The sequence below is a fragment of the Suricata suricatta genome, chromosome 10, assembly GCF_006229205.1.
Source record: "Suricata suricatta isolate VVHF042 chromosome 10, meerkat_22Aug2017_6uvM2_HiC, whole genome shotgun sequence".
Classification (NCBI taxonomy): Eukaryota; Metazoa; Chordata; class Mammalia; order Carnivora; family Herpestidae; genus Suricata; species Suricata suricatta.
In genome coordinates this window covers 136,992,611-137,014,494 of record NC_043709.1, presented here as the reverse complement: position 1 = coordinate 137,014,494, position 21,884 = coordinate 136,992,611, and the positions used below count along the sequence as shown (strand labels likewise).

The 21,884-nt window shown below is 38.5% G+C and overlaps 1 protein-coding gene across 9 annotated transcripts in view; it reads left to right on the top strand.

Annotated features, from left to right (window-relative positions):
• The window catches only part of ZMYND11 (zinc finger MYND-type containing 11), a 137,287-nt gene that overhangs the window by 80,104 nt on the left and 35,299 nt on the right, over positions 1-21,884 (top strand). For 4 of the 9 annotated variants that reach the window (XM_029953106.1, XM_029953105.1, XM_029953108.1 and 1 more), the window contains exons 3-5: positions 7,278-7,437; positions 15,180-15,224; positions 17,817-17,978. In XM_029953106.1, the coding sequence (XP_029808966.1) occupies positions 7,278-7,437; positions 15,180-15,224; positions 17,817-17,978 (367 nt within the window). Of the gene's footprint in view, positions 1-7,277; positions 7,438-15,179; positions 15,225-17,257; positions 17,352-17,816; positions 17,979-21,884 lie in introns of those variants that run through there. The other 5 variants (XM_029953110.1, XM_029953109.1, XM_029953112.1 and 2 more) reach the window with 3 other exon arrangements.

The window sequence follows — 21,884 nt, the reverse complement described above, 5'->3', positions numbered from 1 at the left end:
ACCCTGTCGTCACTAATGAGAAGAAAACTCCTCCTATGTCTTACTGCACGTTCTATAGCTGAGTGCATGCGAGTATGTAGGGAGACACAGTGGTTTAAAAAACATCAAGGAAAAATAAGATGTGATGCCGTTCTTGTAAAAACAAAATAGCAAACTGGGACTGGAAAATAATTTTCTTGATAGGGTATAGCTACCAGTATCCTTAGTAAGCAATCGTGTTTGTAATTATATTTATTTGTATTTGATAAAATACATCATCAATAACCTTCAGAAAGTGTCATGTTTAGTGGTCAACTATTATAATCTGTGCAAACTCTAAGAGCAGGATACCCTCTCTTACAGTACAGCCCAGTAGTGTTGTGCTAGAAGTCCTGGTCAGCACAGTAAAAAAAAAAAAAAAAGGCAAGTTTAATAGACTTAAACAATTCAGTAGACTTAAGCAGAAATACTTTTATTAGAGTTTAGCAAGGTTTCTCAGTATATACTAGCAACCATCAGCCAGAAAATAGTATATAAAATAAAACCCTTTTTTCAGAAGAAACAAATAATAGGCAATACTGAGGAAAAAAATCACAAAAAGCATGAAAATTTTAGGGAGAAAAATTATAAAACTTTGTTAAAGACATAGAAGATATATTCCAAGTCTGTCAGTTGAAAGACTTAGTATTGTATTAATTCTCAAATTAATGAAAATTTCAACATTTTTGGCAAAATGATTTTAAAATCATTATGGATGAATAAATTTCCAAGAGGAGCCAAGATGAGTTTGAACAGAAAGGAGGGGGCCTGCCCAAGATGGGCAAGCTTGTGGAGGAGGAGGGGACTTTCAGGCGTTGGTGGGAAGGTGGTAACTGGCAGCTGACTTTTAAAAGTAACCACAGTCTTCAGCTAATAGATGGACAAACATGTTCTGAAGAGGGAACTATGGACAAATGTCTTCATCCTACCCTGCTTCTGAGCCACTTAGTCATACTTGGAAGGGCCCTTTCTGGAGCATTTCTGGATCTACGTCTGGAGCTCTTACGCATGTACAGAGATGATTATATAATTTTTTGAGAACCTGGACCATTTTATACCATGATTTTATTCACTAACTCCTTTTCTTTTTTTTTTTTAATTGAGGTATAATTCACAAATAACGTTAGTTTCAGGTACTCACCATAATGATCCAGTTTCTGTGTATACAGTTGACCCCTGAAAGGTACACTTCTACATGAATTTCTTTTCTTCATATGGTATAGTACTGTAAATGTATTTTCTTTTTCTTCTGATTGTCTTAGAGACATTTTCCTTTTCTAGCTTATTTGATTATAAGAATGTAGGATGTAGTCCATATAACATGTAGAATGTGTGTTATTTGACTGTTTAGGGTTATTAGCTTTCTGGTCAGCAGTGAGCTGATTTAATTAGTAGTTAAATTTGGGGGAGTCAGAAGTTCTGTGTGGATTTTCAACTGCGCAGGGGGTCAACGCCCTTAACCTTGGTGGTGTTCAAGAGTAGTATGTACTATGAATTAATTGCCACAATAGATATAGTTATTTATCGCCTTGCGTAATTAGAAAAAAAAGGTTTTTCTTATGATGAGGACTTTTAAGATCTACTCTTTCTCTTCTGAATATGCAGCACCCTGTTGTTAATCTCTGGTCACCGTGCTGTGCGTGTTCTCCCCTGTGACATTTATTTGGTGATGGAGAATTTATACCTTTTGGCCCATTTTACCCTCCACCTCTATACCCCACCTCCAGCAACCACCAATTTGTTCTCCATATCTTTAAGCTTGGAGTGTGAGTGGGTGTGTGCGGATGTGTGTGTGTTTTAAGAGTCCACATATCAGATCATACGTCAGACTTATTTCATGTAGCATAGTGCCCTCGAGATGCGTCCATGTTGCCACCAATGGCAAGACTTCATTCTATTTAATGACCAAATAATATTCCTCTGTGTGTGTGTGTGTGTGTGTGTGTGTGTGTGTGTGTGTGTGTTTGGTTTGCATTTCCCTGATGATTAGTGGTGTTCAGCATCTTTTGTGTACCTGTTGGCCATCTTTATTTCTTCTTTGGAAAAGTCTGTTCAGATGTTTTGCCATTTTTTAACTGAATTGTTTCTTTGCTCTTGAGTTGTATATTCTTTATAGATGTTGGAAACTAACCCCTTGCCCGGATTTTTTTAAACATAATATATCTTAGAACTTACATTATCCTAATAATAATACTGCTTCATTTTTTAAATGATTATGTAATAATTTTTGGTATATCTGTAATACAATTTAGCCAGTCCCCTAAGATTTATGATTAGATTCTTTCTAATCTTGTTACCAACAATGCTAACATGAATTTCCTGTCTTGTGTGTGTATTATTTCCTGCATGTCTAAGTGTTTCTATAGGATGAATTTCCAGAAGTGAAAGTGCTGGCTCCGAGGTATATACATTTCCACACTCGGTAGACGTTTGCCCCACAGTGTAGCACTCTTGTCCGTGTCATCTGTGCTATCCTTCCCATCAAGTCCTATCTGTCCCTGCAGTGTGCCAGACCTGTGACAGTCACAGATGTTATTTTGTGGTCTTTCTTATTAATTAGGGTTTTTTAAAACATGTATTAAGAATATGTAGAATTTAAGTTAGGTCTTTCAATCAACGTGTTAGAAATATATTTCCCAGATTAGCATTTGTGATTTAACTTTTGGTTATCATGGTTTTTTTTACTATGTAGAAATTGCTAATTTTATGTAAATTTTTCAATCTTTTCTTAAATCACTGTGGTTTTTGTTTCAGATTAGGCAGGTTTTATTCACACCATGATTGCTCTCCCGTGTTTTTCTTCTAATAATTTTGTGGTTCTGTTTTCTGTACTTAAATCTGATATATTCAAAATTTACTTATGTGCACAGACTAAGGTAGCGCCCCCTCTTTATTCTTTTTCAAGGTAGCAAAGCTCTTGATCACTCTTTCCCACACTGATTTGAAATGGCATTCTTACTATAATCAAAATGTGTATTTGGATCTCTTTCTGGACTTTTATTCTTGTTCCATTGGCCTGCTGTTCATGCACAAGTTTAATTACTTTGGCTCTACAGTGTTTGTTTGAATATCTGGTATTTACCTGAAAGAATTTTCCTGGTAAGTTCTTTTTTAATTCTCTACAGAACTTTAGAATTAACTTGCCTAGAATTTACCCAAGGGATACAGGAGTGCTGATGCATAGGGGCACATGTACCCCAATGTTCATGGCAGTGCTTTCAACAATAGCCAAATCATGGATCCATCAACTGATGAATGGATCAAGAAGATGTGGTTTGTCCATACAGTGGAGTACTACATAGCAATGAGAAAGAATGAAATCTGGCCATTCATAGCAATGTGGATGGAGCTCAAGGGTGTCATGCTAAGTGAAATAAGTCACACAGAGAAGGGCAGATACCGTACGTTTTCACTCATACGTGGAACAGGAGAAACTTATCAGAGGACCATGGGGGAGGGGGAGGGGAAAAATAGTTGAGAGGGAGGGAGGCAAACCATAAGAGACTCTTAAATACTGAGAACAGATTGATGGGAGTGGGGAAGAGGGGAAAAAGGGTGATGGGCATGGAGGAGGGCATTTGTTGGGATGAGCACTGGGTGTTATATGGAAACCAACTTGACAATAAACTATAAAAGAAAAGAGAAGAATTAACTTGCCTACTTTGTGGTAGCATTTAATTAAATTCTCTTAGAGGCAATTTGGATTTTTTGTCTTCCATTCAGATATCAGGCATGTGTTCATCTTCTCATGTCCATTGCCTTTCAGCATTTTCTTCATACAGATCTTGTCATTTCTTCTGTTTATCACTCTGTATTATATTTCTTATTGCTGTTGTAAACAATTGGGGTCTTGTCTTATTTTAAATTAACTGCTTTTTGGTTTTAATTTTAGTATATTAGCTTCTACCCAAATGAATAATTGGTTACATTACTTGGTTATTTAAAATAGTGTGTCAGCTGATTTCCTTGGGTTTTCTAGATATATGATCTGAAAATAACGATCATTTTAAATCTTTACTAACTTTTACACTTTATTTCCTTATTTTACCTTTGGCATAGGGTTAAAGACATCTTTGAATATTCCTGATTAGGTTAAGGAAGTGTTTACTCATTCTTTTTTGTCTGGGGCTGGAAGTTGAATTTTATTAAATGCCCTTGTAACACATATAGATATCTTCATGATTTCTCACTTTTGATCTGTTAATAAGATGAATCATATTTCTCAATTTCTTCCTAATAATCTTTGGAGAAATCCTAAAATTAAACCTTCGGTTATAGTATATTCTTTTGATGTTTGGATGTATTAATATGTTGACATTTATTTTATATTAATAATATTAGCCTGTATCCAAATAATTTAAGATTTTTATGGTGTTCCTATGGGACACTAGTTTTCTTTTTTTCTCTACTATTTTTGCAGAGGTTTGTTACCATTAGTTTGCTAGATTTCTTGCTTTCCCTTTTTAAGTACTGGAGAAGTTTAAATCATATTGGAGTTATCTGGCCATTAAAAGATCGATAGATTTCCTTGTGAATATGTTCCTACCTGGTATTTTTATGAGAAAGCTTTTTGCCAGTTTCTTCCATTAATTTCTTTTGAAATTGTCCATTTCAAATACTGGTTTTTTCTGTGGTCAAGTTTTGAACATTAATATTTTCCTAGAAAATTATAGTGTTTATCTTTTGTTTTGGCACAGAAATAAACAAAGTAGTTGCTTATAATTAGTTTAATTTTCTGTTACATATAGTAATGGCTCTGTAGGTATTTCTTAGTATGTATGTTTCTGTGATTTATGTTTTCACTGTTGATTAGATTAATGATACCGCTGTTTTTCCCTGAAGAAAGGGCTCCTGGACTATTAGTTTTCACTATTTTTTGGCTGGCACTGCTTTTTAGCATTTTAGTTATTGTGCTGAGGTTTTTTGGGGAATTTTAGATAACCTTTTTGATTCACTTGTTTATGAGAGTTTTCCAGTTCTGTTATTATTAATACCTGGTTTACTTTCCCTGCAGCTAGCAAGTGTCTGCCATCGCTTTTGGAATCTAACATATTTGGAATCTAACGTAAGGTTATTTTTGCGTCCAGTTTTATGCTCAACTGTAATGAATTTTCCTTGGACCTGTTGAAGCTATGTTTGGATTTCAGAGTAAATTTAACTAGATCTGCCTTTTGCCTTGTTAATTGGGTCTTCTGAATGAATACTTAGTTTCGTCCACTAGATGTTTTTGTGGACAGAGAAAAGTCATATTATTTGGTATTCCTGTCAATATATCCTTTATTTCTTATAGTCTTTGCTTTATAACAACCTATGCCGTTTGTCTTTTCTTAAAAATGATATTTGCCCTGGATTCCACATTCTGTCCATTACAGTATTGAGCTCTGTTTCGTTTGGGTTACATTTTTATGATGTGCCTGTGCCCGCCTTATCCAGTTGTCTGAGTCACTTTATTTATTTATTTAAAAAAATTTTTTTTTAATGTTTTATTTATTTTTGATACAGAGAGAGATGGAGCATGAGAGGGGGAGGGACAGAGAGAGAAGGAGACACAGAACCGGAAGCAGGCTCCAGGCTCTGAGCTAGCTGTCAGCACAGAGCCTGACGCGGGGCCCGAACCCACGAACGTGAGATCTGACCTGAGCCGAAGTCGGAGGCTTAACCGACTGAGCCACCCAGGCGCCCCTGAGTCACTTTAGAAGTGTGTCCTGTAGACCATGTGTTCTTGGTGTTGTGATTCAGTCTGTCTTTTTTATACTGTGGGGTTTAGTCAGGCTATTTATTAAACAGACAAACTTGGTTTTTCTCCTGTTGTCATATGTAATATATGTTTCCTATTTCCTTCTTTTGGTGTTTTTGTGCTTTCTCACGTAATATGCTTTTTATGAGTTTCTTCAGATAATTTAGAAGATTTGCATTTTTGTTCTGAGCGTTACCTTTATAGACTGAGATGGTATACTTGAGCTTATCTCTGTTGGCTCCTTTCTGTCAACAATGAGGAAATTAAGGCGCATTTAGCTGGGCTCATCTCCTTTCCCCCATCCCAGCTGGAGTGGACAGTTTCTGCACTGACTTTACACATGGAAATAGGACTGCACCTCTGGAAACACAGGCGACCCCCTGGGGCTCCTGGGCCTCTCCTGCCCGGTTGGTTGTGCTGGTGTGTCGCTCTGTCGAGGCCAGCGCGCGTTCACTGCCATCCCTCCCCCCACTTCCTAGCCTTGCAACTTACTGCACTGATAGACGGAGCAGCACCTTGTAAGAGTTGGTGGTCTCGAAAACGGAAAGCCGTGATCTTCTACAGGCTGTGTGCACGTCAGTCCTTCTGCTGGGATACTTAAATGACAGATTAATTTGGCAGAAAATTCTTCTGTGCTAGTAAATTTCCTTAAGGACTGTGGGCATTGCCCCCACGTCTTCTCCGTGCCAGGTTCTCTGGGGGCCTCCGCAGATGGTCTGATTTGCCGAATAGCCGAATAGTATGTGTTTGTGTCTGGATATCCAGAGAATGCTCTTTGTTTAGTAGTTTACTGGTAGAGGCTATTGGGGTTTGAATGGATGGAAATGGAGAAGAGCACAAATTCAACCATATCTGCAACATTTTATTTCCTTAGAAATAGTGTCAACATGAGTGTGGTTGGTGATTACACAGGAGCCTACGGTATTATTCTCTGTGGCCCCAAGTACCTTTGAAATACTACGTTTTTACAAATTAAGTGAAATGCATGTGACCGTAAACCAAGGAGTGCTTGTAGGCTTTAGTGGTTGAATCCAAAGTCCATTTCCTTGAAAGTCACATTTTTGCCTTCTTGATCCCAACATACATTCTAGTTTCTTTATATGTTGACAACCATTCATTGTAATTTTTGTATGTTCTTCAGTGTCATTTCCTAAGTTTTGAATCAAAGTATTCTTTTATTATAAATTCCTGTGGCTAGAGATGATAAAATTCTAAATTAAGAATTTGCAGAGTGGAAAGAGATGTTTGACTAAAATCTGTTAAGGGATTTATATTGTTGCCTAAGGACTATTTTTGAACAAATATTCCCTAAATATACAAAATATAATATACAAATAGAATTAAGGTCTAAAATACCATGATAATTAAAAGACTTAAGTATCCAGGACTTTCTTCAGTACGGCCCTTGTAAGTACAAGTTGTGACAAAAGAGAAATCACCTCTTATTTTATTATTTTTATTCACTTTTGTTATTATTTTTAGAACTAAGGAGTTTTTAAACTTACTTTCCCTCTGTGCTCAGGTATATGTCTCGAGTCCACGGTATGCATCCAAAAGAGACCACCCGTCAGCTGAGCCTGGCTGTGAAAGACGGTCTCATTGTGGAAACCCTAACAGTGGGCTGCAAAGGCTCAAAAGCTGGTATTGAGCAGGAAGGATACTGGCTGCCAGGAGATGAGATTGTAAGTATGTTTTATTTGATAAATTTGGAGATGCTGATTTTAAGCTTTTGAATATCATTTAAATACGACCTGTAGAAATTCATTTTTAGAAGTTTAGTGATATTTCACTTCAGTATTTTTTATTAATATTAAGGGCCTACTTGTGCTGGATGGATAATTTTATTCTTCTTTAGGAGAAAACTCAGTTCTAAAAAGAGCCTGCTTCCTGTGTCTAGGTTACCTTGAATCTGAAAAATAGAGTCCCTTCTCATGTACACGTAACTAATGGTATTCCTGTTTCCTTCAGTAAATGTTAGTAAAGAACATTTCAATGCAGGAGAATGTCGATGCCATCTAGACAGAGCGAAGAGGAAGATGGGCTTCCTGGAGAGACTGCTCCCTTCAGGCTGGATGACATCCATGCCCAGAGCCACCTGTCCATAGGGTTTCTGCAGGAACACCGGTGGCCACGTTAGGGTCCCCCAGCCGGTGTCCTCGCTGACCCTGACCACAAGCTGGTGTGATGGCACTCTAATACAAATTGGGAAAGACAAAGTTAATTTTCTTTATAGTTTTGCCTAGTTCTTACTTTGACTCCTCTTCAAAGTGAGGACATTTTAATCTTCTCTTTCTTTTTACTTTATACTTGGATACTCCGGGGCCCATGGAGAAGTGCAGTTTTTTCTTATGTAAAAATGGGCTTCATATGTAATATTTTTATCTTCTTACCTTTATTTGCCTTTGATATTTCTAACACCTTGATCAGAAAAGTCTTAAGTTTTGCTAAGGAACATCATTTAAAGATGATAGGCTTCAGGGGCGCCTGGGTGGCTTGTCGGCTAAGCCTCCGACTTCGGCTCAGGTCAGATCTCACATTCGTGGGTTTGAGCCCCGCGTCAGGCTCTGTGCTGACAGCCAGCTCAGAGCCTGGAGCCTGCTTCCAGTTCTGTGTCTTCTTCTCTCTCTGTCCCTCCCCCTCTCATGCTCTGTCTCTCTCTGTATCAAAAATAAATAAAAACATTAAAAAAAAAAAGATGATAGGCTTCAAATATAATAGATACTAATTTTTTTTTTAGCTTCTGAAAGGAGTTGATTTAGTAAGTAGGTGTTTTGAGAGTGTTTATCATGAATTCTTTCATCATAAAAATGACAGAAAATCATATAATTGGTTCTCTTTGGAAATATTTCTGAACAGTTGTGAATTGTGTTTCTCTTTCTGGCTGTCAGATAGATGTGTGGGCACACACACACTTGACGTCAGGTCCGAGGTGCATGCTTTCTGGGGGCAGCTAGTCCACGGGAGCAGCAAGAAGTTTAATCATTAGGAAGTTGTTCAGTTTCAGCTGTGTTTGTTAGTTTAATCTGTGCCTTTCAAGTTTTAGGAAATAAAATTCACATTTTCTACAAACACAAAATGTGGAAGAAAAAAATGTTTAATTTCACTTGTATCATCTGATGTAAGCACCAGAAGTGCCCTTGCAGTCCTACGTGAGGATGTTTCCATCATGGTAATTTCTCTGTTCACTTCCCTTCAGAAAAGTAGAGCTTTGTTGCCAGTGAAGAAACTTTGGGGGCCAAGTTCTAATAATCATAACGTAAGGTGATCTAAATCTCCATCAGACATTGATAATTGATAGCTTTTTAAATACTGAAAATAATCCAGGTAATAGAAAATGTCTAATCCCAACACACTGGGAAGTTTACAGACTTGGTATAGATGGCTGTGCTGGTAACTTCTGAGATTTGCATGTAATTAACTGATAGGAAGTGCTCCTTAATCGGATCCAGAGGATTTTGGTTTGTGGACCACGTGTACATTTTTCATGCAAGTGATTTTACTTCTCCTTACTTCCAGGAAGCTTTCTTCCTCCCCGAGTTGCAGGTTCTCTGTTCAGTTTACTTCAGTAAGCAGCTAATGAGCTGTTATTACACGTTCACCGTTACACTGGATTCTGTGTTCTTTTTATTTTTACATGTCCTTACTCTGCATATTTATAGCATTTTTTCTTTTTCTTTTTTTCACTTTTCAAGATGAAATTTTTTATGTAAATGAAACAACCAGGATATAGGTTTTATTAATTCTGGTTGGTTCTTAAAAACATTTTTATACTAAATATGCATGGTATATAAGTACAGCTGGGTGTGTAAAACTTGTGCCTCGGTTATAAAATAAGCAAAAATTCAGAGACGGCGTACTGTGGCAGAAAAGGTCAGGTCTTACATGTTAATAGATGGGGTTTCCACCCCATTTCAAACATGTGTTGTGCGATCTTGAGGAAATTTCTTAACCTCTGATCCTCCTTTCTCACCTGTAATATGGACATATTACTAATACCTATTTCACTTGATTGTTTTAAAGATTCAGTGAGGTTATCTATATAAAGCATACAGCTGGGGACTCCTGGGCGGCTCAGTCGGCTAAGCATCCGACCTCAGTTCAGGTCATGATCTCACGGTTCATGAGTCTGAGCCCCACATCAGGCTCTGTGCTGACGGCTTAGAGCCTGGAGCCTGCTTCAGACTCTGTGATTCCCTGTCTCTCTCTGTCCTCCCCCCACTCATGCCCTGTCTCTCTCAAAAATAAACATTAAAAAAATTAAAAATTTTTAATATATTTGTAATTAAAAAATAAATTAAAATAAAGCACATAGCTATGTACTCAAAGCAAATTTTGGCTGGTGAACAACTATGCTTTAGAAATGCTTGCAAACAAGTGTAGCAAAAGCACATATATTTCCTACTAACCATACAAGCAAAAGTTTTCATCAGGGTATTTTTACTTTTTAACCCATATCTTCAAACAAGGTGCTTTGTATAGAACTTTCCCCAAGACCCTGGATTTGTTTAAGGTGGAACCACAGAGTGATGGGATTGTTTATTTTGGTCCTGTGACTGACTTAGCACATGTTCCTTAAGGGCGGTCATGCTCCTGTTTTCATGCACTAGGGATACCCTGGAAGGACATGGAGCTGACATGTGTCACACAGGCATCTCAAACTGTGTGGCCTGTGCATGTGGGCTGCTGTGTACAGGCCCATTCTGAACCGCTGAGCTTGGGAAGTGCGCCCAGTCCACACCACCAGCAGTGCCCTCCCATGTGGCACGTCTCTCCCCTAATGAGGCCAGTCTTGGGGAAGGGCCGCCTGTTCTGACTTGCACAGAGGTGCTCTGTGGGCCAGTGGCCACCCCGCTAGTGCTGGCGTTGAGTCTGAGGCTTCCTTCATGTCTTCTCCACCATGTACATGGTAGGGTCCTCTGACTACTTGTAAGATGTAGGTTATTAATCAGCCTGTTGATTTTTTGACTCCCTACCAAGAGAAGAAAGTCACGTAGATCTATAAGGCCTTGGGAAGGAAAAGCATAAGTTTTTTTTTTGTTGTTGTTGTTGTTACTCATTTTAAACCTTTAATTGGAAGTTAAAAATACTCTTTACTCAGAAAGTTCTGTCATTTGAAAATGAGTAGTAAAATTCTTCCTATTCTATGATCTCTAAAAGTAGTAGCTGCAGCTCAGAGGTGAGGAAAAAGTGGGTTTCCTGTAGTAAGTCCCCGAGGTATATTCCTGGTTAGCACAGAGCTTGGAAGGTCTCGTCTTCAGTTCATTATGGCGGCAAAGACCAGGCAGTTCTGATGCTTCTGCCCCGCATTTGGGCAGAGAACTTGTGGGTGTCATGGTTTTATTCCACCTCGGCTACCTTTTCTCCTGATGGTTATTTTTACAAACTGATACAATTGAAAGATATGGATATTTTAAACATTTTTATTAAATCCAGAAATCACGTAGTAAATGTCTAATGCTAATAATATGTCAGGGTATAATTATATGTAATTTGTTTAAAAGGAAGCCTGTATAAGTCAAGACAGTGGCCTCCCTGTACTGAGGCGCCTTCTGCTAGATGGGAGTGATTTGGGATCCAGACCAGCAGCAGGGATGCAACCCTGTTGAAGTGGTGACTCATTTGGAGAAAGTGATAAAATTGGGCAGTAGATAAGCATCCTGATGGTGATATTTTAAGTATGTCCATTTGAGGAAGCAGAATAAAAAACACAATTATTAAAATTGAGGCCACTCTCAATTTTAAATGGTTTGCTTAAATATTATTCAGCAAACTAGCAGAAGAATCTGTACTAATGAATTTTAAAGTGACAATCCCTCTGAACCTAGGAGACACTCATAAATTCTCTATGATCCTCCCTCTTATACTTCCAGATTTGTATGTCATTAATACTCATGAGACCCACGTAAGTCATTTAGAGATGGTTTTCGGAGCTTTCAAAATTATATTAATAAAGACCAGTAGGCTCAGGCAGGGCTCAGAGTGAAACTTTGTGATGTCTGACCATTCAACGTGTTGTTGTATCAAGGCTTTTTCTTTTGAGTTTATAAAGAAATACTGTATGTTCTCATAGATTGCTTCATCATCTGCTTGCTCTAGAGAAGTATACATGAATGGTTACATTCCATTCATATTTGATCCTGATAGTTATGTCCTTTATTCTCACATTGTGAGAACTGTATTTCTTGGGAAAAATTTCACCATTTGCTTGGCTAAGTTTGGTATTTGGTAGCTCCCTTTGTAATAAACACAAGTTAATTTCTTATGAGTTAAACTTTTAACTCATAATGTGCTCAGTAAGGATAGACAGGTCTTATAAAAGTATTCAGTGTAGTACATTAGGCAGGTATCCCCAAGTTATGTATCGTTTGCAGATAAAAATGTATCAAGTATGTGTTTTGATATTGTGGCAGTTAATACTATTTATTTCATGACTTCCTGCTTTCTTCACCATTCCTGGTACACAGCTGTGACTCTGCCCTATTATTTGACAGATACGTTTGATCTGACACTAAATAACTTGGATACAGGTGTAGAGGCTGACTTAAAAGTGCATAGCAATGACCTTCTCCATGAACCTCCTCTCTATTCCCCTCCCAGGTCTGGATGAGGGTCTCATCTCTCTTGTCTTGATTACTGTCATTTGAAAATCCCTGTACTTGTAGGACACTGTCACTTGGAACCCTGCTGCCATTCAGATGTACCTGCAGACAGGAGCTCAGGTCTTGGCTGCTTCCTTCTCACAGAGTCCAGCTGTTCCTGCTGAAAAGCAGGACCTCATGCTGCTTTTAAAGTAGGCCTCTGTGAAAAGATAGAATTCTTTAGTTTTTTCTTATGTATTTAATGTTTTAACACTTTTAAAGGAGCATAATTAGGGGTGTCTGGGTGGCTCAGTCGGTTAACTGTCCAACTCTTGATTTTGGCTCAGGTCATGATCTCACGGTTTATGGGATCAAGCCCCGCACTGGGCTCTGTGCTGACAGCGTGGAGTCTTGGGATTCTTTCTATCTTCCCTCCCCACCCCCTTCTGTGCCTCTCCCCGGTCCTCAAAATAGATAAATACACTTTGGGAAAAAGAAGCATAATTAATGGAAATACACATTTTGTGGTTTCTTGAAGAGCTCACAGGTGATAGTAGTGATACATGGAGGGAGTTAATTTACAGAGGGGCAACATAGATGCATTTTCGCCATCCTTTTCTCCAGATTCAAAATGGCCAGTCTAAAAGCAGCAGTGGGAAACCTGGCTAAGTTCACATCTTTTGGAAAAGACGCAGGGTTTACGCATTTGCGTTTATGTCTTCTCCTTCAGAAATCACACCATTATCAGCCCTGGCAAGGACTGTTCTCTTGCTTTGTTCTTGGAAAAATATTAAGGGAGGCCTGTTGAATTCAACAGCTTGATCGTCCCAGCCCACTTCGTAAATACAAATGCTGAAGTAAGAATTTTTTAAAGTTTAGATCTTTGCATTTTTATTGTACAGTTGTCAAAAATTAATCAATCCTATGTTTTAAGTTCCCTGAATGCAAAACTTCATGCCCCTTGGATACTGTTGATTTTTTTAAGTGAAATATACTTTATTATATTTATGCTAATTGTGTGGAGAACTACACATTTCTTTCTTCCAAAGATCTGGTTACTTGTCTCAGATATAGAAATATACATAGTCACTGGGGTACCTGGGTAGCTCGGTCAGTTGAGCATCTGAATCTTGATTTTGGGCTCAGGTCATGATCCCAAGGTCATGGTATTGAGCCCCACATCGGGCTCCACAGCAAGCATGGAGCCTGCTTAAGATTCTCTTTCTCCATCTCTCTGCCCTACTTCCCCCCTGGGATGCTCTCGCACTTGCTCTCTCCCTCTCTCTCTCAAATATAAAAAAAAAATAATAAAAAATATATACATAGTCATTTATTTATTAAGTACCTGTGATTATTTAACTAGAAACCAATTATACTGTGGTTCTATGTGCATTATTCAAACTGTAATGTACTTAGAAAATCTTGAATTGGTAAAGAATTTCCATATTCAGTGGAGTATTTTGGGTCATGCTGTCCTATATTCCTTTCAGCTTTTATTGACTGGCTTTGTGTGTGTGTGTGTGTGTGTGTGTGTGTGTGTGTGATTCCTTTTTTCCCTCCTAAATCCTGTTTCACTAAGCAGTGTACACTGTTGTAATAGATTTACTCTTGAAAAATAATATTTAAAATACTGGAAATATTTAATCACCAAATTCTTAGCTCTCAATGATATTTATTACAATTTAATAACAGTTTATTTATTAATAGAATTAAGCCTGTAATTGTAGAGAATTAATTTTGCATTGTATCTGTGTTAGGGTACCACAGACACATATTTGATGGTAAAGTAAGTTTTATCTGCTAATTATGTGTAAAAAGGGAATTACTTTAAGAGTCGGAGTCTCTCTTGAGTGTGGTGACGGTGGATTGCAGGGTGGGAGGCCTTGTTATAGACACCGCTCTCCCACTGAGCCCTCTTGTTGCTGTGTTGTCACTAAGTCAAGTTGGCAATATTTGTGGCTCCATCTAGCTTACAGAAACATGCCCACTATCACAAGGAACTTGAAGTCCTAGAGGAAACTCGCACACGTACTACTATAACATCACACCATTGTGTGACTTGTCCTGAGTCCTGTGTGTGCACTATAGTAAACAGATCATCTTAGTAAGCAGCTGGCCCTCACTGAGCATAGTAACTCATTCGATCCTCACAAAAACCCCCTAAACTAGGCAGTATTATTTTGTTCATTCCCAGGTAGAAAGCGGTACAGGGAGAATCTAGGTATTCTGCCCCAGATCACGTAGCCCCTGAATGCCAGAGCTGGGACTTGAGCCAGTGTGGCCCCAGAGTCTTAACCAAATGCTGTTAATAGTGACCAACATAGGTCAGCAGGGCTGCTTCTGGATGGCGGCGTGTTTTGTCCTGGTTCAGAAGACAGCCCGTGTGACTCTCAGACTGTGGTCAGGTATTGAGTTTACTGTATTCACATTCATCACCCCTGATTTAAACAACAGCAACCTGAACCAGTTTCAGATCAGAAAGACATACATTTGTGGTCTTGTGCAAATTTGCAACAGCACTGAATTTGTTAGTAAAATGTTTTTCTCACATCACCGTAGGTTTCATGGCACATGAATTCTCTTTGACTTTTCTCTATTTGTAGCTTCTGTGTTAGTGTAAAAGTTTCCTCTTAAACAAGTAATTACCCTCGAGTTTGCGTGCTACCATCTTTTCATTGATGATTAGCACATTCATAGATTATCAGTTGATAACATTTACAAAGTAATGTTAAATTGTATATCAAATAATAGTCTGTGTACAAAACTCCCTGTAGTTCTGTTTATTGCCTGATATATAGCAAAGTTATAGTAGAGAGACCAAGATTATTTTGTTTTTATTTTGAAAGGCCTACAGTATGCAGCCTTTCTCCAGGACAGCAACCCCAAACAAGGTGAACTGATTTTGCACTATGTTGTTTTATTTTAATTCTGCCTTTTTTTTTCTTGGTATTACATTTCTATCTTTTTTTTTTTAAAGCTTAGTTTACTCTTGTTAGAATTATTCTTTAAAATCATACTGTCTTTACATTGCTTCTAGTTTGGGTTTTTATGCTAGTAGGTTTGCATTTTTAAAATACTTGAAGTACTGAAGTGTCATTTCACATATTATGCTGTTGTTCAGGATCTGTCTAGAGTAGTTGCTGACATCTGGTGAAATCCAGTGAAAATGCACGCTTAGCTTTTTGGCACACTTTGAGCATTGGTCACAAGTCCTATATTGATGAATTCTGTTTACTAAAAGACAAACTGTAGGCAGTTCTGCCTGTAACAAACATGCTTATATCATTTATACCCGTAACAGTGTTTCCTGGATTCAGAATCTAATAACTTTGAACTTGACTCTTACATGTTCTGTATGTTCTGAACAGCTGTTGCTGTCCTTCAAAGAATGAACAGCACCTACGTGCTGTTGTGTAAATGGGTGTTCACATGTTTCTCCACTGCGTTTGGGTTAGACTTTTGTTCTTATAAAAATCCACATGTTGTATGTGAAAAACTAGGTTTAGTACAAACTCCATTGAAGAGAGAGGCAACTGCCATGTTTGCGTCCTGGCTGGCCGGGAGAGACAGGAGAGGGGAGGTTTAGGAAGAGGCAGGAGGTACCAGAGAGACCTGAGCGGGGCGCCAGCCTTATGCTTTCTTGCTCCCCTTATCTTGGGGATCTGAGTATTAACCATTTTGAGAATTACAGGAAGATGAATTAATGTAAAAATAATTCAAATGATGAGAGACGGTGGTTTCTTTTGTTTATAATAAGTCACATGTAAACCACCAAAATCCTTTAAGGTGTTTCTGAACAGCTCTGAAGAAAATATTCTGAAAGACTTTGTTTCAAACTGGAAAAGAGTTCTGTTAATTAAAAATAGAACAAAGTATGTTATCTCTACTGAACCTAATTTATCAACAATTTATGAGACAAAAATCACAACAGATACAGTGCAGCTTCCCACATGAGCCATGCGAGGTGGGTGCCCCAGTGACCATGGTAACAGCCAGGCACCATGCACCTGCTGTGTCCCACTTGGTGAGCTAAATTCCTCCTGCCATATTTTATGTCAGATTGGTATCTTAAGAATTTTTGAGTAGTCTGACTGAAATTACTCCACCAAAGTAAGTTTGTAGAGTATGTATATCTGCAGCAAATCACCAAAAATTGTCATGCTTTTTAAAAAATTACTTTGATTGATAAAGAGTAAATTTTTAATAAAAAGCAAACCATACATTTACATTTTTTCAGAATTTACTAATGTAACACAGTAACGAGGATGGGTAGAAAGTGTAGGAAGATGTGAGGTTTAGAACATTAGTGACTCTCTTCCCTTTTGAAGGAGTGAGTAGCAGGCCCCTCAGAAGGTCAGGTGGTGATCCATTCGGACCATCGGTGCCAGAGGAGCCAGTGCCTCCTAGACAAGCGGTCGGGGTTGTTACGAACATAAGAGAAAATGAGAAAGCTGCCCAGCCTCAGAAGCAGACTGTAGACAGTGTTTTGTGACAGAAAATTGATGGCAGAGCTTAAGCCCGGAATTTCAGGATCCCCATTGAAAGTGGCCTTGGTTGCACCAAGTGTAGGTTCGACCCTTGTCCATTTAGTTACCACATCTACAAAAGCAGGTTGGCAGTTAATCTATCACTCCTAACACAGGTATTTTTTGATAAAAGCTAAGAGTGAGATTTGAAAAATGAATTAATGAATTCTAAACTAAGAAAACTTGTACTATCTTCCTGTTCACATTTAAATGCCATTGGCCGTACAGACATGGAGTATAACAGAAAATGTTGAAGAGCACCTGTGCACCTGTTATTTCCAGGGTAGTCCCAATAAGAAAATAAACCTACTTCCTTTTTTTTTTACGGTAATGTCCTTTGGAGAATGTGATTAAACCTTTAGTTTCACATTTTCAATTTATTTTTCCAAATTCAACAGACCCTGAAAATTTGACAACTGTCAGAACATGGACATTCTGATTAATGTTATTTTCAATAAAGCATCCAATACCATGGATGAGAAGATAAGAATAGTGAGCATCACCATTTATTACTATTCTCTCTCTTCCCACAGTGTGCTAAGTACTTACTATATATTTTTGTTAAACGCAGAACAAAACAGAGGTTTGTTTATTTGAAATATTAAGCTATAGCTGTTGGTTTGGGGTATTCAGTTTACTCTAGAAATCATTCCATAGATTATATTAAAAGATGAAAGATAATGTTAGGATGGGGATTGGCTTTGGACTTACTTCATTTCGGGCTGGTTTTACTATCAGATCACTTTAAGATACTCTGAATATTAAAACTGTGTAGGAAAGACATTCAAAATTTAAAGAAGCAAATTTCTAGGTATTTTTTCCCTCTTGTTTTAACACAGTAAATGTCTAAAATTGTTTTTAATGCCTAACTTGTGATGGACTTTAGTTTCAATTTTGTTCTTAGTCATTGCAGATATTGACAAAATGTCATACGAAATTATTTTGTATTTTTTGTAGGACTGGGAAACAGAAAATCATGACTGGTATTGTTTTGAATGCCATTTGCCTGGAGAGGTGTTGATATGTGACCTGTGTTTTCGTGTGTATCATTCCAAGTGTTTGTCTGATGAGTACAGGCTTAGAGACAGCAGTAGTCACTGGCAGTGCCCAGTTTGCAGGGTGAGTACCAATGAGCTTTCATGTCCTGGTCAGAGGGTTGGAATTCATTAATGAGAGCTGCACAAAGATCCCCCCGGTGGTGTGTCAGGTGAAGGGATAAAGCACTGGAGGGTGGGGGGTGTCTGCTGGAATGACGGTAAATGAACACAGCACTCGATGCATATCACACAACACTGACATATTCAGGGTGTGGGTTTTAGAGAGTTTCAATCACATAAAAATACACTTTCTTCTCATGTGTTACACTTGCCCCTGGATTGTGTGACTGACTTTAACAGATAGCCTTTGGAAAGCGAGAACCAGCCTCCCATACCAAGTTGTGTTCCGTCAGTCCTCTCTACTGTTCAGAACACAGCTAGCAAAAGTCACATTGTTGGAAACATGTTGTATCTACTTCCCATTTTATATCTGTGTAATGTCACCCTTATTTTTTGCCATATCATGGGTTAGTTTATTCCTTGCTTATATTTTATTTGGAGGGTGGAGGGATGGGATAGTTGTATATGAAGCATTCTAATTTATTTAAAGCAAAATGAAATAGTCTGGTAGGTAAAATAGGTACTTTTCACAATTATTTTCATTCCTGTTATTTCCCCAGTGAAAAGTATACCTGGCTGTGCTTGTTGATTGTAGAGTGTGTGTGTGTGTGTGTGTGTGTGTGTGTGTGTGTGTGCACGCGCGCGCGCACGCGTGATGTGTACATTGCATATGGCATTGATGGTGAGTACTAAGGAATGATTTTTTTTGTAACCTCTACTGGTTTATACTTATAATTATTATGTATTTGGAACCATGCAAATTTCCCAGATTACTCATAGGCTCAGTTTCTGAATATATTTTGTATTATTTGAGTAAGTTAAATATTTTTTTTTAAAGTAGTTGTCTTCCTAATTTTTCCCTTCTTTAATATTGACCCTAATTTTTGACAAACATGATGAGCCTCTAGTCTTCTTTTAGTCACTTTGGCTTTGTACTATCTCAGTGTATCCCGTCTGACCAGCACTACTGTGTGTTCTCAGTGTTGTGCCTCAGCACACTGTCTCTTCCATGACTACGACGCATCAGCGTATTACCTCTACTTGGTCTCAGCAGCACTGCTGTGTGCTCGGTGTATTACCTCGGTGTAGTACATCTCTGCACTGCCTTGCACACGCCGTGTGCTTCAGCGCAGAGCATTTCTGGGCCTCCTCAGTGTATGAAATCAGCATACTCAGCGTAGTGCTGGAGGGTAGCTCGTCCCACAGGAGTGCTGTGCCTCCTGCACGTGTCCCTGCAGTATACCACTGCATGTACTGCCTGGATTGCAGCCTGGCAGAGTTCATCTCGCCAGCGCTACTGGACACTCAGGGTATCACCTCAGTATGCTCCATCCCACAGCACTGCCGTGTGTACTCAGCGTATTACCTCAGTATGCTCCGTCCCATGGTACTGCTGTACCTGCTCGGTGTTACAGCCTCACCTCACAGCGCTGCCACACTGCTCAGTGCATTACTTCAGTATGCATCGTCTCACTAGCGGTACCGTGTGTACTCATATTTTACCTGGGTATACTTCATCTCACGGCACTAGTATACAAACTCAGTGTATTTCCCAGGAATACTTCATCTCACAATACTACTCTACATATTCAGTGTATTACCTCAGTATAGTTCATCACACAACCCTACTGCATGTACTTAGTGTGTTACCTGGGTACACTTCATCTCACATTTCTACTGTACATACTCAGTAGGCAGGCAAAAGACTATTAGGGTAGCATTACAAATACAGTGTGGAATAATGACTCATAATCAAATGCCTAAGTGCTATATGAATGATAAGTCCCTGAATCTGCATATATGAGTATCAAGTCTTAATTAAGCTGTAGACTTCCTCTTAGATGTCTGTAAGAATTTGTGATGTCTCCGTGAAATTAGTTTCATTGGTGCTGGGGAACTGTGTTAATATTCACATTTTATCTTTATGGATTTGGATTGTACATTTTAAAACCAAATATAGGTCTTCTGTTTTCTGATAATAATTGATACTTAAGGAGGTTAAGGTATGAATGAGATCTTAAGAACAGAAGCATTAACAGAGAAGGAGGGGTACCTGGTCGGCTAGGGACTCTGGAAATCGGGAAATGCAGTTGTGGATACCACGGTGTCTGTACAGCCATACCGTTTTAATACTTAGTTCTTGTTTTTATAGTAAAAACTTTAAAGACACTGGGATTTGGGGGATGGGTTAAACTTTATTGTGGATATTTTGCATTCCTAAATGGAAATTCAACACTTTCACCTTTGAAGAAAATATCTGGTGCTACTTTCATAGGAACCCACTGTCAAGTGTTGAGATTCCATTTTCTGTGTGTTTGCTCTGCTTTTACTGATTAGATGATCTTTTGTTAATTTCACAGTTACTGGATGGCTAGAAATATGATAGCCATAGTGCACCCTATTTTGTTTTTCTTTTCTAGCCCTTGGTTTTCTTTTTGTCTTTGGTAGTCTGGACTTCCTCACGTTGTGAGCCCTCACATTGGGCTTGCTGTGGGGATGCGGAGTCCGTGAACACTCGTGCCCCACACACTGCTTTCCTAGACTGGGAGCCGCTCTGGTGAGGCTTAGTCAGAAAGCCTGTGTCTGGGGCGGGGTGGTGAGTTTTATTTTGAGCTCGAAAATTTCTAAGGAGATAGTTAGTACAGTGTAGGATCTATTCTGTTCTTTTAATTGTTATGCTCAAGAACCAGATAGGTGCTGATAATTACTGCCAGAAGGGGTGGTAATAACCTTGAAATTCTAATGGGATTCTAAGTATCTCTAAGGTAAAGCTTCTGGTTTGTTTGGTTTTTTTTTTAAGTGTCAAAACTTCAAGTAAATCCATTTTTGTGATCTAGTATGAAAGTAACTGAGCAGATTTAAATGTTCTTGCACTTAATGGACAGAGAATCTGTACACTGGGACCCAAGAACGTAGTTCCAGATCAGAATTTTGATCTCGAATCTCTTATTCAATTAATGTTTGGAAAGAATATGGATTAACTAAATGTACTAATGAGGAATTTTGAAGATCAGATGCCCATAGCCAAATTTCAGTGTAGGTGGAAAATAGTAAATGGAAGCTCCGTTCATTACTACCTAAAAGTGAGTATTTCTAATATTTTATAGGGATCAGAAGACTCTCGTTACTGCGTGATCTCTATCCCTTAAAGCGTTGAAAATGTCGCTGAGAACTGGCTCTCTGTTCTAGCAGGTTTATCTCACGTATCCGGCTATTGACAGATATTTTAAGAAGAAAGTGAAAAAAAGTTTTCTGTATTTAAAATAATTTTATTAACATTCATAATAAATTTCAAGAATCTCAAAATGCTGAGGATATTTCTTTGGAATGTCTGCATTTCTTGAAAAGTAACTATGAATGTCATGTTAACATTTTGATTTGGAAAAAATACAAGTAACATATACTGTTTTACACTCTTACAGAGAACTCTCACTAATTTTAAAAAGGGGGACTTTAAAATTATTTCTTTTATAGTTTGCTGTAAAAAATTCAAGTAATTTAGCGGAGGATAAAAAAAATAACATTTCCAAAATGCTATCACATAAGAGGTGAATGTTCTCACAGACCTCTCCCGCATGCGTGCGAGCACATGTGTGTGCATGTGTGCCTGTCCATTCGTGTCTCGTCACTTCACATGCATGCCTGAATGTAGCCAGATTGTGTGTGTTCGGCAGTATCCCAGGTTCTCCTGGCTGGGTGCACCGTGACACACCCCCACAGTGCTCTGATGGTGCTCTGTGCCACCCGAGCTGTCCTGACTGGCAGCGCGCTCCTGCCACAAGACATGCACTGCTGTGTCCAGGGCTGGTCTGCACTTATGCTCTTGTTACATTCCAGTGTATTTGAATTTTGTATTCCTGAAATAGCC